Source organism: Mauremys mutica, chromosome 4, assembly GCF_020497125.1.
Source record: "Mauremys mutica isolate MM-2020 ecotype Southern chromosome 4, ASM2049712v1, whole genome shotgun sequence".
Classification (NCBI taxonomy): Eukaryota; Metazoa; Chordata; order Testudines; family Geoemydidae; genus Mauremys; species Mauremys mutica.
Window position 1 is genome coordinate 156,975,247 of NC_059075.1, and position 13,710 is coordinate 156,988,956.

A 13,710-nucleotide genomic window follows, 5' to 3' on the forward strand; every position below is an offset into this window, starting at 1 on the left:
CCCTGCAGGCAGGACGGGATCCCCCCATGAGGGGGAACTCAGCCCTGGGGACCATAGGCGCCAACTTTCTCCGGCGCCAGTGGGTGTCCGTGCCCCTCCACCCCTTTCCCCGCCCCTGGCCCCACCCCCATTCCAACCCCAGCCCCAAAGTCCCTGCCCTAACTCCGCCCCCTCCCTGCCCTTACTGGATCCCTTCCCCAAATCCCCGCCCCGGCCCCGCCTCTTCCCCCAGTGCGCCGCGTTCCCCATCTCCCCCCCCGCAATTCAGCTGTTTCGGGGTGCCAGCGCTGGGAGGGAGGGGGGAGAAGCAGGACGCGGTGGCGCGCTCCCGGCCGAGGCAGAAGCAGAGGTGAACTGGAGCAGGGGGGCAGGGCGAGGCCACAGGGAGCTGCCGTTGGGTGCTGAGCACCCACCAATTTTTTTCCGTGGGTGCTCCAGCCCCGGAGCACCCACAGAGTCAGCGCCTATGCTGGGGACACTCACCCCACAGCTGGATCTCCCCAGACTCTCGCTGCTCTCGGATCCCTCTGGACTTGTGGTGGAAGCTGCACCTGACCCGCGCCCCGTCGTCCTGCACCGTGGGGGTGAAGCTCAGGGAGGCCGCGAGGCAGGTCCCTGATCTCTCCTGTAAAAAAACAATGAGGAGTCCAGTGGCACCTTAAAGACTAACAGATTGATTTGGGCATAAGCTTTCATGGTAAAACCCCACTTCTTCAGATGCACGGAGTGAAAATTACAGCTACGGGGCTAGATGTACCTGCACATGAAGAGACGGGAGTTACCTTACAAGGGGATCTCTCCTGTGTCGCTCTCCAGCCTGGGGGCTGGGCGTGTAACAGCGGCTGGTGCTCAGGCCCCTCCCCGGCCTCGCTGACCCCGTCAGTCCTGATCACCGTCCTGTCCTCCCCGTGTATCCGCTCCCACGTCACAGCCGTGTCCTTCGGGAACGTCCCCTCCATGGCGCAGCTCAGGGTCACCTCCTGTCCCAGGAGACACCGCGCCGGCCCCAGCACCTCGGAGACGGAGTAGGGGGGTCCCCTGCCTGGGGTCAGAGCGACACGCGGAGTCAGTGGGGGGGGGGGGTCTGGGAGATGCATCCGACTGGAGCTTGGGGCCTGGGATGATTTAGTTGGGAATTGGTCCTGCTTTGAGCAGGGGGTTGGACTAGGTGACCTCCTGAGGTCCCTTCCAGCCCTGAGATTCTAGGATTCTAGCAGAGGAGGGGCTGGAGGGGGGTCATTCTGGAGCTGGCTGGGGATGAGGAGTGAGGGCAGACGTGGGGGTCTGGCTCACTGCCCCCCAGAATGGACCCGGCCGAGGGGTCCGGCTCGCGGTACCTACAAGCTCTGTGTTAGACCCTGTTCCTGTCATTGAATAAACCTCTGTGTCACTGGCTGGCTGAGAGTCACGTCTGACTGCGACGTGGGGGGGCAGGACCCTGTGCCCACCAGGACCCCGCTGGGTGGACTCGCTGGGGGAAGCGCACGGAGGGGCAGAGGATGCTGAATGCTCCAAGGTCAGACCCAGGAGGTGAAGCCGTGGGAGCTTCTTGCCCTGCAGACAGGCTGCTCCGAGGGAGAGGAGGCTCCCCAGAGTCCTGCCTGGCTTGGTGGGGAGCAGTTCCAGAGCAGCGCCCGGGGACCCCGGGACAGCCCCCCACCCCCACCCAGATTTCTGATTGGGCTGCCGAGGGAAGGAAGGAGGAGGGAAGGAGACGGGCTCCCTTCTCCCACTGCACCTGCCCCCTGGCATGCTGGGCCCTGGCAGGGAGCAGACGGGGTGGCCCCACCTGTCCGGTTGGGGTCTCTCTTTGGCAGCCGCTGCGCAGCCCGTCAGAGACCCAGAGCAGCCGGCGTGAGAACCGGCTCCCTCCGGCCCCCAGCTGCCAGGGAGCGCGGCCAAGCGAGCTGGGGGGAGACACGGCAGGAGAAGGACAGAGACACCCCCCCCCCGGGCAGGAAACTCTGGTGTGGGGAGCACAGGAGCTCCCACACTGGGCGCAGGGCAGGGGGTCACTGAGCTGGAGGAGGGGCACTGCCGATCCCCACCCCACACTGCGGTGTCAGACACCTCTGGGGAGACACTGGGGCTGTGAATCCCCCAGGGCCAGGGCTGGCCCCAGACAGGCCCAGAGGCACCTGCTCCCCCCCCCCCCCCGTGGCACCAGCCCCCCAGGAGCCGGGGGGGGGATTGGCTGCCCTGGCGCAGGGAGGTGGGGCTGGACCACGTAGGGCGGTCACATGTCCCCCCTTTACACTGTGCCCCCAGAATCAGGAGGGGCAAGTCGTCTGCAGCTGGGGGCTCAGTCTGTAGAGACACACCCAGCCCCACAGCCCCTGGGGTGTCCCTGTCCTCTTCCCCCCTCCCACCCCGGACTCCCTGCTCCCTCTGGGGCCACGCAGCCCCTCCACCCCACAGCCCCTGGGGTGTCCCTGTCCCCTCAGCCCCCCCCGGACTCCCTGCTCCCTCTGGGGCCACGCAGCCCCTCCACCCCACAGCCCCTGGGGTGTCCCTGTCCCCTCCACCCCCCCCAGACTCCCTGCTCCCTCTGGGGCCACGCAGCGCCCCACCCCTGCCACTGGCCAATGGCGCCGTCCCCCGTTACCTTCCCGCCTCTTCCTCCAGCAGTAAATGGCTATTGCGGCCGCAGCTCCCCCTGCGACCAGGATCCCCAGGGTCGCCCCGATCGCGGCGCTGGTGTGATCCGCTCCTGCTCCGGGACGGGAAAGGGAGGGAAAGTCAGACCCGGCTCATGGCAGCTCCCCGTGGGGTGCGGTGCCCTCCCCGCGCTGCCCCACCCGCCAGGGGGTGCAGGACGGAGGCGCAGGGCTGCCTGGGCTCACTGGGCCTGGCCCTTTATGGTGTATTTTGTCAGGCAGAATCGCAGCCTTGTTCTGTCCCAGCCTGGGGCCTGTGGGGGGGGGAGGAGCTGGGGGTCAGGGGTGCCGGCTGCCCTGGCATTTCTGTTATAAAGCCACAGTCAGACCTGAGCCCTCCTCCGGCCTCCCGCTGCCCCCACTACTGTACTGGGCCCCTTCAGCCCTGGGGGTGCCAGCATCCCACCCCCCACCCCCAATATTCTCCCATGTACCAGCATGGGTCTCTGCCGGGGTCCCATGTCAGACGCAGCTGAGTGCCCCTGTCAGCACATAACATCCAGCCGGGAGCCCAACACCCCTCACCTGTGACAGCCAGGGGGAACTCCTCCCGCAGGGGCTGGACCAGAGCCGCGTGGCTGACGTGGCAGGAGAAGATGCTGCCGGAGTCGCTCGCGGTGGGGGTGAAGGTGTAGGTCAGGGTGAGGTTAAAGGTCCCGTCCGGGTTCCTCTCGGGGGCAGAGCGGGTGGCGTCGGTCAGAACCTGCCCGTCTCTCAGCCACGTGACGGTGACGTCCCCAGGGTAGAATCCCCACACGTGGCAGGGGAAGGAGGTCGCTGCATTTAACACCCCTGCTTTCCGGGGGACGGAGAGTCTGGGAGCAGCTGGAATGAGAGAGACAGTCCTGGGGCCGTGTTCAGATATACAATTTTGGGTTACCCCCATGAGACAATCTGAGTGTAAGTTACACAAATATCCCCAATTCAGTGTTGTGGGGCATGGAACACCCCGGGTCACCTGTGAGGTTTTCCCCAGTAGATGTAGGAAGGCGCGTCAGACACGGCGATTGAGATGCGTGGTACAGAAGGTGTCAGGGCCAGGCAGGTCAGGAGGTGGCTGGGTTACGATTTCCCTGGCTCACATCTATTAGGAGCACGAAGAGAGTGGCCAGCAGAACCCTTCACTCAGCTGTGTGAGTGCACCTCATGTACCTGCTGATACTAATCACTCCCACCACCAGCCTGGCACGTCTTGCGGAGCTAGAGAGTGTCTGTTAGAAAGACGTCCAGTCGGGAGTTAGAGATTCGGGAGAGCCCAGCACTTCCCTCGGTGAGTTGTTCCAGCCATTGATTCTCCTCCCTGGGAAAGACGTGCACATGGTCTCTAGGCTGAATGTGTCTTGCTTCATAGACAGCTACAGCGGCACAGGAGCCAGCAAACAGAGCTGTAAACGGGAGTTTCAGTGGGAGTTTGTAGGGAAGACTTGGAGACCTAGGCAGAGGAACTGACAGGCTAGTGAAGGGAGTGGGTGGTGGTCTGACGGTGTTCTGGTATCTGTTGGGGGTTTGGTTTGGTTTGTGTTTCCTGCACTAACAGGATTTAGGTGGGAAGGCTATGACCGATACAGAGGCAGCAGTGAAAGACACAATGAGGATGACTGGATGTGGAAGCTGAGGTATGTACATGATCCTGGAGGGGGTACCTGAAAAGAGTTTCATCTGCATGAATGCTGCCTGCTAGAGCTGATGGAAGAAAAGATCCGAGGACTGGAGATGCAGATGGAAACTCTGGTTGCGTTTAGAAGGGGGTCGGAGCAGATGACAGAGCAAAGACATGAGGAGGCTGAAGGGATAAGCTCAGAACTGCAGATGGCAGCAGGACCAAAGAATTCTGAGGGGAGACTGCTGGGTGAGGAAAGTGGACGGTGGAAGCCATGTAACTAAGAGAACCAGGCAGAGGAAAAGACGGGCCAGTGAAGGAGCAGTAGAGCTCAGGGACAGGTTTGCAGAGTTGGAAAATGAAGAAGAGGCACAGCAGGTGGTCGCTGAAGTTGAGAGGGCAAGGAAAAAGAGAAGAGCAGCTAGCTCTACAGGAAGAGGGGAAGAGTCAATGGAGACAACACCAAATATGAGCCCAAGGAGGATACGGGAAGGGTTGCGGAGGATTGCAAGGGTGAATAGGAACCGAGAGGACTTGCAGCCAGTGGGAGCAGGGGATAGACCGGAGAATCACACTGTCACCAGGAAAAGGCAGGTCTACGTGATTGGGGACTCCTTACTGAGAAGGATAGACAGGCCTGTAACTAGAGCTGATCCGGAGAACAGAAGGGTGTGCTGTCTGCCGGGCGCTAAGATACGGGATGTGGACCTGAGGCTGAAAAGGATCCTAATGGGAGCGGGAAAGAATCCGCTGATTGTCCTTCATGTGGGAATGAATGATATGGCTAGATTCTCGCTGGAACGTATCAAGGAGACTATGCCAGGCAGGGGAAGTCGCTTAAGGAAATCGAGGCTCAGGTGATCTTCAGTGGGATTCTGCCTGTTCCTAGAGAAGGGCAACAAAGGTGTGACAAGATTATGGCAATCAACAGATGGCTCAGGCTGTATAGCAGTGGTGCTATAGGGAGGGCTTTGGGATGTACGGCCACTGGGAAGCATTCATGGACAGAGGACTGTTCTCTTGGGATGGACTTCACCTGAGTAGGGAGGGAAATAGACTTCTAGGATGGAGGTTGGCACAACTGATTAAGAGAGCTTTAAACTAGGAATTTGGGGCTTGGGGGAGATGGTTGGGAGATGGTTGGGAAAAACAACTGAGGAGAGTTGGCAGTTTTTCAAAGGGACGCTATTAAGGGCCCAAAAGCAAGTTATTCTACTGGGTAGGAAAGATAGAAAATGTGGCAAAAGACCAGCTTGGCTTAACCACGAGATCTTGCATGATCTAAAAAATAAAAAGGAGTCATATAAAAAATGGAAACTAGGACAGATTACAAAGGATGAATGTAGGCAAACAACACAGGAATGCAGGGGCAAGATTAGAAAGGCAAAGGCACAAAATGAGCTCAAACTAGCTATGGGAATAAAGGGAAACAAGATGACTTTTTATCAATACATTAGAGGCAAGAGGAAGACCAAGGACAGGGTAGGCCACTGCTTAGTGAGGAGGGGGAAACAGTAACAGGAAACTTGGAAATGGCAGAGATGCTTAATGACTTCTTTGTTTCGGTCTTCACCGAGAAGTCTGAAGGAATGCCTAACATAGTGAATGCTAATGGGAAGGGGGCAGGTTTAGAAGATAAAATAAAAAAAGAACAAGTTAAAAATCACTTAGAAAAGTTAGATGCCTGCAAGTCACCAGGGCCTGATGAAATGCATCCTAGAATACTCAAGGAGCTAATAGAGGAGGTATCTGAGCCTCTAGCTATTATCTTTGGAAAATCATGGGAGACAGGAGAGATTCCAGCAGACTGGAAAAGGGCAAATCTAGTGCCCATCTGTAAAAAGGGAAATAAAAACAGCCCAGGAAACTACAGACCAGTTAGTTTAACTTCTGTGCCAGGGAAGATAATGGAGCAAGTAATTAAGGAAATCATCTGCAAACACTTGGAAGGTGGTACGGTAACAGGGAATAGCCAGCATGGACTTGTAAAGCACAAATCGTGTCAAACCAATCTGAGAGCTTTCTTTGATAGGATAACGAGCCTTGCGGATAAGGGAGAAGTGGTGGATGTGGTATACCTAGACATTAGTAAGGCATTTGATACGGTCTCACATGTTATTCTTATTGATAAACTAGGCAAATACAATTTAGATGGGGCTACTATAAGGTGGGTGCATAACTGGCTGGATAACCGTACTCAGAGTAGTTATTAATGGTTCCCAATCTTGTGGAAAGGCATAACAAGTGGGGTTCCGCAGGGGTCTGTTTTGGGACCGGCTCTGTTCAATATCTTCATCAACGACTTAGATATTGGCATAGAAAGTACGCTTATTAAGTTTGCAGATGATACCAAACTGGGAGGGATTTCAACTGCTTTGGAGGACAGGGTCATAATTCAAAATGATCTGGACAAATTGGAGAAATGGTCTGAGGTAAACAGGATGAAGTTTAACAAAGACAAATGCAAAGTGCTGCACTTAGGAAGGAACAATCAGTTTCACACATACAGAATGGGAAGAGACTGTCTAGGAAGGAGTATGGCAGAAAGGGATCTAGGGGTTATAGTGGACCATAAGCTAAGAACATAAGAACATAAGAACATAAGAGAGGCCGTACCGGGTCAGACCAAAGGTCCATCTAGCCCAGTATCTGTCTACTGACAGTGGCCAATGCCAGGTGCCCCAGAGGGAGTGAATCTAACAGGCAATGATCAAGTGATCTCTCTCCTGCCATCCATCTCCATCCTCTGATGAACAGAGGCTAGGGACACCATTCTTACCCAGCCTGGCTAATAGCCATTTATGGACTTAGCCACCATGAATTTATCCAGTCCCCTTTTAAACATTGTTATAGTCCTAGCCTTCACAACCTCCTCAGGTAAGGAGTTCCACAAGTTGACTGTGCGCTGCGTGAAGAAGAACTTCCTTTTATTTGTTTTAAACCTGCTGCCTATTAATTTCATTTGGTGACCCCTAGTTCTTGTATTATGGGAATAAGTAAATAACTTTTCCTTATCCACTTTCTCAACATCACTCATGATTTTATAGACCTCTATCATGTCCCCCCTTAGTCTTCTCTTTTCCAAGCTGAAGAGTCCTAGCCTCTTTAATCTTTGCTCGTATGGGACCCTCTCTAAACCCCTAATCATTTTAGTTGCCCTTTTCTGAACCTTTTCTAGTGCTAGAATATCTTTTTTGAGGTGAGGAGACCACATCTGTACACAGTATTCGAGATGTGGGCGTACCATGGATTTATATAAGGGCAATAATATATTCTCAGTCTTATTCTCTATCCCCTTTTTAATGATTCCTAACATCCTGTTTGCTTTTTTGACCGCCTCTGCACACTGCGTGGACATCTTCAGAGAACTATCCACGATGACGCCAAGATCTTTTTCCTGACTCGTTGTAGCTAAATTAGCCCCCATCATGTTGTATGTATAGTTGGGGTTATTTTTTCCAATGTGCATTACTTTACATTTATCCACATTAAATTTCATTTGCCATTTTGTTGCCCAATCACTTAGCTTTGTGAGATCTTTTTGAAGTTCTTCACAATCTGCTTTGGTCTTAACTATCTTGAGAAGTTTAGTATCATCTGCACACTTGGCCACTTCACTGTTTACCCCTTTCTCCGGATCATTTATGAATAAATTGAATAGGATTGGTCCGAGGACTGACCCTTGGGGAACACCACTAGTTACCCCTCTCCATTCTGAGAATTTACCATTAATTCCTACCCTTTGTAAAAATGAGTCAACAGTGTGATGCTGTTGCAAAAAAAGCAAACATGATTCTGGGATGCATTAACAGGTGTGTTGTGAGCAAGACACGAGGAGTCATTCTTCCGCTCTACTCTGCACTGGTTAGGCCTCAGCTGGAGTATTGTGTCCAGTTCTGGGCACCGCATTTCAAGAAAGATGTGGAGAAATTGGAGAGGGTCCAGAGAAGAGCAACAAGAATGATTAAAGGTCTTGAGAACATGACCTAGGAAGGAGGCTGAAAGAATTGGGTTTGTTTAGTTTGGAAAAGAGAAGACTGAGAGGGGACACGATAGCAGTTTTCAGGTATCTAAAAGGGTGTCATCAGGAGGAGGGAGAAAACTTGTTCACCTTAGAGGCTAAGGACAGAACAAGAAGCAATGGGCTTAAACCGCAGCAAGGGAGGTTTAGGTTGGACATTAGGAAAAGGTTCCTAACTGTCAGGGTGGTTAAACACTGGAATAAATTGCCTAGGGAGGGTGTGGAATCTCCATCTCTGGAGATATTTAAGAATAGGTTAGATAAATGCAGCAAAGAGTCTTGTGGCACCTTATAGACTAACAGACGTTTGGGAGCATGAGCTTTCGTGGGTGAATCCCCACTTCGTCGGATGCATGTTAGATAAATGTCTAGCCGGGATGGTCTAGACAGTATTTGGTCCTGCCATGAGGGCAGGAGACTGGATTCAATGACCTCTCGAGGTCCCTTCCAGTCCTAGAGTCTATGAATCTATGAATCTATGTCCAGGTAATCTCCACGCCGGAATTTAACATTGAGAGGAAAGAAAACAAAGTAAGAGAGGATACAGCCATGAGCAGAAGAATGGACATAAGGAGGAAGGGTAGTGTAGATACCAGTCTAATGGGTGATACTGGTGGTAGAACGTCTGTGCCTAACCGGGTAAAGCATGTCAGTGAAGCCAAACGGCAAAAATTAAGATGTCTGTACACTAATGCGAGGAGCCTAGGTAACAAAATGGAGGAACTAGAGCTACTGGTGCAGGAAGTGAAACCGGATGTTATAGGGATAACAGAAACATGGTGGAATAGTAGTCATGACTGGAGTACAGGTATTGAAGGGTACGTGCTGTTTAGGAAAGACAGAAATAAAGGCAAAGGTGGTGGAGTAGCATTGTATGTCAGTGATGAGGTTAACTGTAAAGAAATAAGAAGGGATGGAATGGGTAAGACAGAGTCTGTCTGGGCAAAAATCACATTTGGAAAGAAAGCTACTAGAGCCTCCCCTGAGATAGTGCTTGGGATGTGCTACAGACCGCCGGGATCTGATTTGGATATGGATAGAGACCTCTTTAATGTTTTTAATGAAGTAAACACTAATGGGAATTGTGTGATCATGGGAGACTTTAACTTCCCAGATATAGACTGGAGGACAAGTGCTAGTAATAATAATAGGGCTCAGATTTTTCTGGATGCGATAGCTGATGGATTTCTTCACCAAGTAGTTGAAGAACCAACAAGAGGGGATGCCATTTTAGATTTGGTTTTGGTGAGTAGTGAGGACCTCATAGAAGAAATGGTTGTAGGGGACAACCTTGGTTCGAGTGATCATGAGCTAATTCAGTTCAAACTAGATGGAAGGATAAACAAAAATAGATCTGGGACTAGGGTGTTTGATTTCAAAAGGGCTAACTTTAAAGAATTAAGGAAATTAGTTAGGGAAGTGGATTGGACTGAAGAACTTGTGGATCTAAAGGCAGAGGAGGCCTGGAATTACTTCAAGTCAAAGTTGCAGAAACTATCAGAAGCCTGCATCCCAAGAAAGGGGGAAAAAATCATAGGCAGGAGTTGTAGACCAAGCTGGATGAGCAAGCATCTCAGGCCTGGTCTACACTAAGGGGGGAGGTCGAACTAAGGTACGCAAGTTCAGCTACGTGAATAGGGTAGCTGAACTCAAACTACCTTAGTTCGAACAACTCACCCGTCCAGACGCCGCGGGATTGAAGTCCGCGGCTCCAAGGTCGACTCCGCCACCGCCGTTTGCGGTGGTGGAGTTCCGGAGTCGACCGGAGCGCATGGGGAGTTCGAACTATCGCGTCTTGATTAGATGCGATAGTTCGAACTCCGAGAAGTCAAACTCTCCACGTCGACCTGCGCGGTAAGTATAGACCTACCCTCAAAGAGGTGATTAAGAAAAAGCAGAAAGCCTACAAGGAGTGGAAGATGGGAGGGATCAGCAAGGAAAGCTACATTCTTATTGAGGTCAGAACATGTAGGGATGAAGTGAGAAAGGCCAAAAGCCATGTAGAGTTGGACCTTGCAAAGGGAATTAGAACCAATAGTAAAAGGTTCTATAGCCATATAAATAAGAAGAAAACAAAGAAAGAAGAAGTGGGACCGCTAAACACTGAGGATGGAATAGAGGTTAAGGGTAATCTAGGCATGGCCCAATATCTAAACAAATACTTGGCCTCAGTCTTTAATAAGGCTAATGAGGAGCTTAGAGATAATGGCAGGATGACAAATGGGAATGAGGATATGGAGGTAGATATTACCACATCCGAGGTAGAAGCCAAACTCGAACAGTTTAATGGGACAAAATCGGAGGGCCCAGATAATCTTCATCCAAGAATATTAAAGGAACTGGCACATGAAATTGCAAGCCCATTAGCAAGAATTTTTAATGAATCAGTAAACTCAGGAGTTGTACCGTATGACTGGAGAATTGCTAACATAGTTCCTATTTTTAAGAAAGGGAATAAAAGTGATCCAGGTAACTATAGGCCTGTTAGTTTGACATCTGTGGTATGTAAGGTCTTGGAAAAATTTTTGAAGGAGAAAGTAGTTAAGGACATTGAGGTCAATGGTAATTGGGACAAAATACAACATGGATTTACAAAAGGTAGATTGTGCCAAACCGACCTGATCTCCTTCTTTGAGAAGGTAACAGATTTTTTAGACAAAGGAAACACAGTGGATCTAATTCAGGGGTTGGCAACCAATGGCACATGTGGCAAAGGTGGCACGCAAGCCAATTTTTGATGGCACGCGCTGCTCTGGGGTTCCAGCTGCTGCCCCGTTGCCATCCAGGGTCCCGGCCCGCCGGCCCCCCTCAGCCCGCTACCGGCCTGGGGTTCTGCTCACCGAGGCCAGCAGGAGGCTGAGCGGGGCCAGTGGCTGGACCCCAACTGTCAAGGGGCCGGCAGCCGGAACCCCGGACAGGCAGCTGGCTGAGTGCTACTGGGACCCCAGACTGGCAGCGGGCTGAGCAGGACCAGCGGCTGGACACCGGACCGGCAGTGGGCTGAGCTGGGTTGGTGGTTGGAACCCCAGACAACGATCCCAGGGAAGGGTCACACTAAATTGATAAGATCTGCATTTTAATTTTATTTTAAATGAAGCTGGTTAAATATTTTTAACTTATTGACTTTAAACACAACAATAGTTTATTCATATAATATAGACAGAGCGAGAGAGAGACCTTGTACAAATGTTAAGGCACGGGAAACCTTAAATTACAGTGAATTTGGCACACCACTTCTGAAAGGTTGCCAACCCCGATCTAATTTACCTCGATTTCAGTAAGGCATTTGATACAGTTCCACAAGGGGAATTGTTAGTTAAATTGGAAAAGATGGGGATCAATATGAAAATTGAAAGGTGGAGAGACTATTAGTTACATTGGAGAAGAGGGGGATTAATAAGAGAACTGGAAGGTGGATAAGGAACTGGTTGAAGGGGAGACTACAATGGGTCGTACTGAAAGGTGAACTGTCAGGCTGGAAGGAGGTTACTAGTGGAGTTCCTCAGGGATCGGTTTTGGGACCAATCTTATTTAATCTTTTTATTACTGACCTTGGCACAAAAAGTGGGAATGTGCTAATAAAGTTTGTGGATGACACAAAGCTGGGAGGTATTGCTAACACAGAGAAGGACCGGGATGTCATACAGGAAGATCTGGATGATCTTGTAAACTGGAGTAATAGTAATAGGATGAAATTGAATAGTGAAAAGTGCAAGGTCATGCATTTAGGGATTAACAACAAGAATTTTGGTTATAAATTGGGGACACATCAGTTGGAAGTAACAGAGGAGGAGAAGGACCTCGGAGTATTGGTTGATCACAGGATGACTATGAGCCGCCAATGTGATATGGCCGTTAAAAAAGCTAATGTGGTCTTGGGATGCATCAGGTGAGGTATTTCCAGCAAAGATAAGGAGGTGTTAGTACCATTATACAAGGCACTGGTGAGACCTCATCTGGAATCCTGTGTGCAGTTCTGGTCTCCCATGTTTAAGAAGGATGAATTCAAACTGGAACAGGTTCAGAGACGGGCTACTAGGATGATCCGAGGAATGGAAAACCTGTCTTATGAAAGGAGACTCGAAGAGCTTGGCTTGTTTAGCCTAACCAAAAGAAGGTTGAGGGGGGATATGATTGCTCTTTATAAATATATCAGAGGGATAAATATTAGGGAGGGAGAGGAATTATTTAAGCTTAGTACCAATGTGGATGCAAGAACAAATGGATATAAACTGGACACTAGGAAGTTTAGACTTGAAATTAGATGAAGGTTTCTAACCATTAGAGGAGTAAGTTCTGGAACAGTCTTCCAAGGGGAGCAGTGGGGGCAAAAGACATATCTGGCTTTAAGACTAAGCTTGATAAGTTTATGGAGGGGATGGTATGATGGGATAGCCTAATTTTGGCAATTAATTTGGCAATTGATCCAACCATGTTACTGCAGAGAATTCTTTCCTGGGTGCTGGCTGGTGATTCTTGCACACATGCTCAGGGTTTAGCCGATCGCCATATTTGGTGTCGGGAAGGAATTTTCCTCCAGGGCAGATTGGCAGAGGCCCTGGAGGTTTTTCGCCTTCCTCTGCAGCATGGGGCACGGGTCAGTTGATGGAGGATTCTCTGCAGCTTGAGGTCTTCAAACCACAATTTGAGGACTTCAATAACTCAGAAATAGGTTAGGGGTTTGTTACAGGAGTGGGTGGGTGAGATTCTGTGGCCTGCATTGTGCAGGAGGTCAGACTAGATGATCATAATGGTCCCTTCTGACCTTAAAGTCTGTGAGTTTATGAGTCTATAACTTCCAGCCACTAGATCTTGTTCTGCCTTTGCCTGCTGGACTAAACAGCCATCTGCTCTCAGACATCAGGTCCCCAGGCAGGTTCATGTGATCACGTCCCCTCTGACCCGGCTCCCGGTCACACCGGTCGGCTGTGCACACAGGATACGGCCAGAGGTCAGTGCCACCAGGGCTGTCAGTCACGGTGCCCGTGGTGAGACCTCTGTGGTCCTGGCATGCGCAGGAGCGACTCCTGGCCTGAGGAACGCAGGCATCAGAAACTTGCTTATGGTGATAATTCCTGGGACAGGTACCCGTGTAGCTAACACTGCTCCTGAGTGGTTAACCTGTGCACCCCCCCGCCAGCTCCGCTCTGTGCTGACTGGCTCCTGTGTTCACACCCGCTGGGTGCTGTCACCAGTTCTGGGGCGCCCTGTGCTGGGCAGGTCACTCCCCACGGCTCTGCTTGCAGAACAGCTCCGGTGCCTGTGGCCTCGCACCCTGGCTGAAGCGTTTGTTACACACGCCCCTCAGTTCCCAGCCGTCAGGGCCCGGACAGATCCGGTGGGTGTGGAGGGTCCTGCTGACGGTTCTGCCCCCTCCTTTTGAGTCCCTGCTGAGGGCTGTTTGCCTTCTCTGGAGCGTCTTTTGTGCCCAC

General features: G+C 51.4%; 1 protein-coding gene across 1 annotated transcript in view; it reads right to left on the bottom strand.

Moving 5' to 3' along the window:
• Window positions 1-368: 368 nt before the first annotated feature.
• Window positions 369-13,710, bottom strand: part of LOC123369159 (tyrosine-protein phosphatase non-receptor type substrate 1-like) — a 29,928-nt gene continuing 16,586 nt past the window's right edge. The window contains exons 5-8 of the mRNA XM_045014519.1: window positions 3,183-3,482; window positions 2,606-2,710; window positions 783-1,042; window positions 369-625 (exon numbers count right to left, since the gene is read on the bottom strand). Of these exons, the coding sequence (XP_044870454.1) occupies window positions 458-625; window positions 783-1,042; window positions 2,606-2,710; window positions 3,183-3,482 (833 nt within the window). The 3' untranslated portion in view covers window positions 369-457. The remainder of the gene's footprint in view (window positions 626-782; window positions 1,043-2,605; window positions 2,711-3,182; window positions 3,483-13,710) is intronic.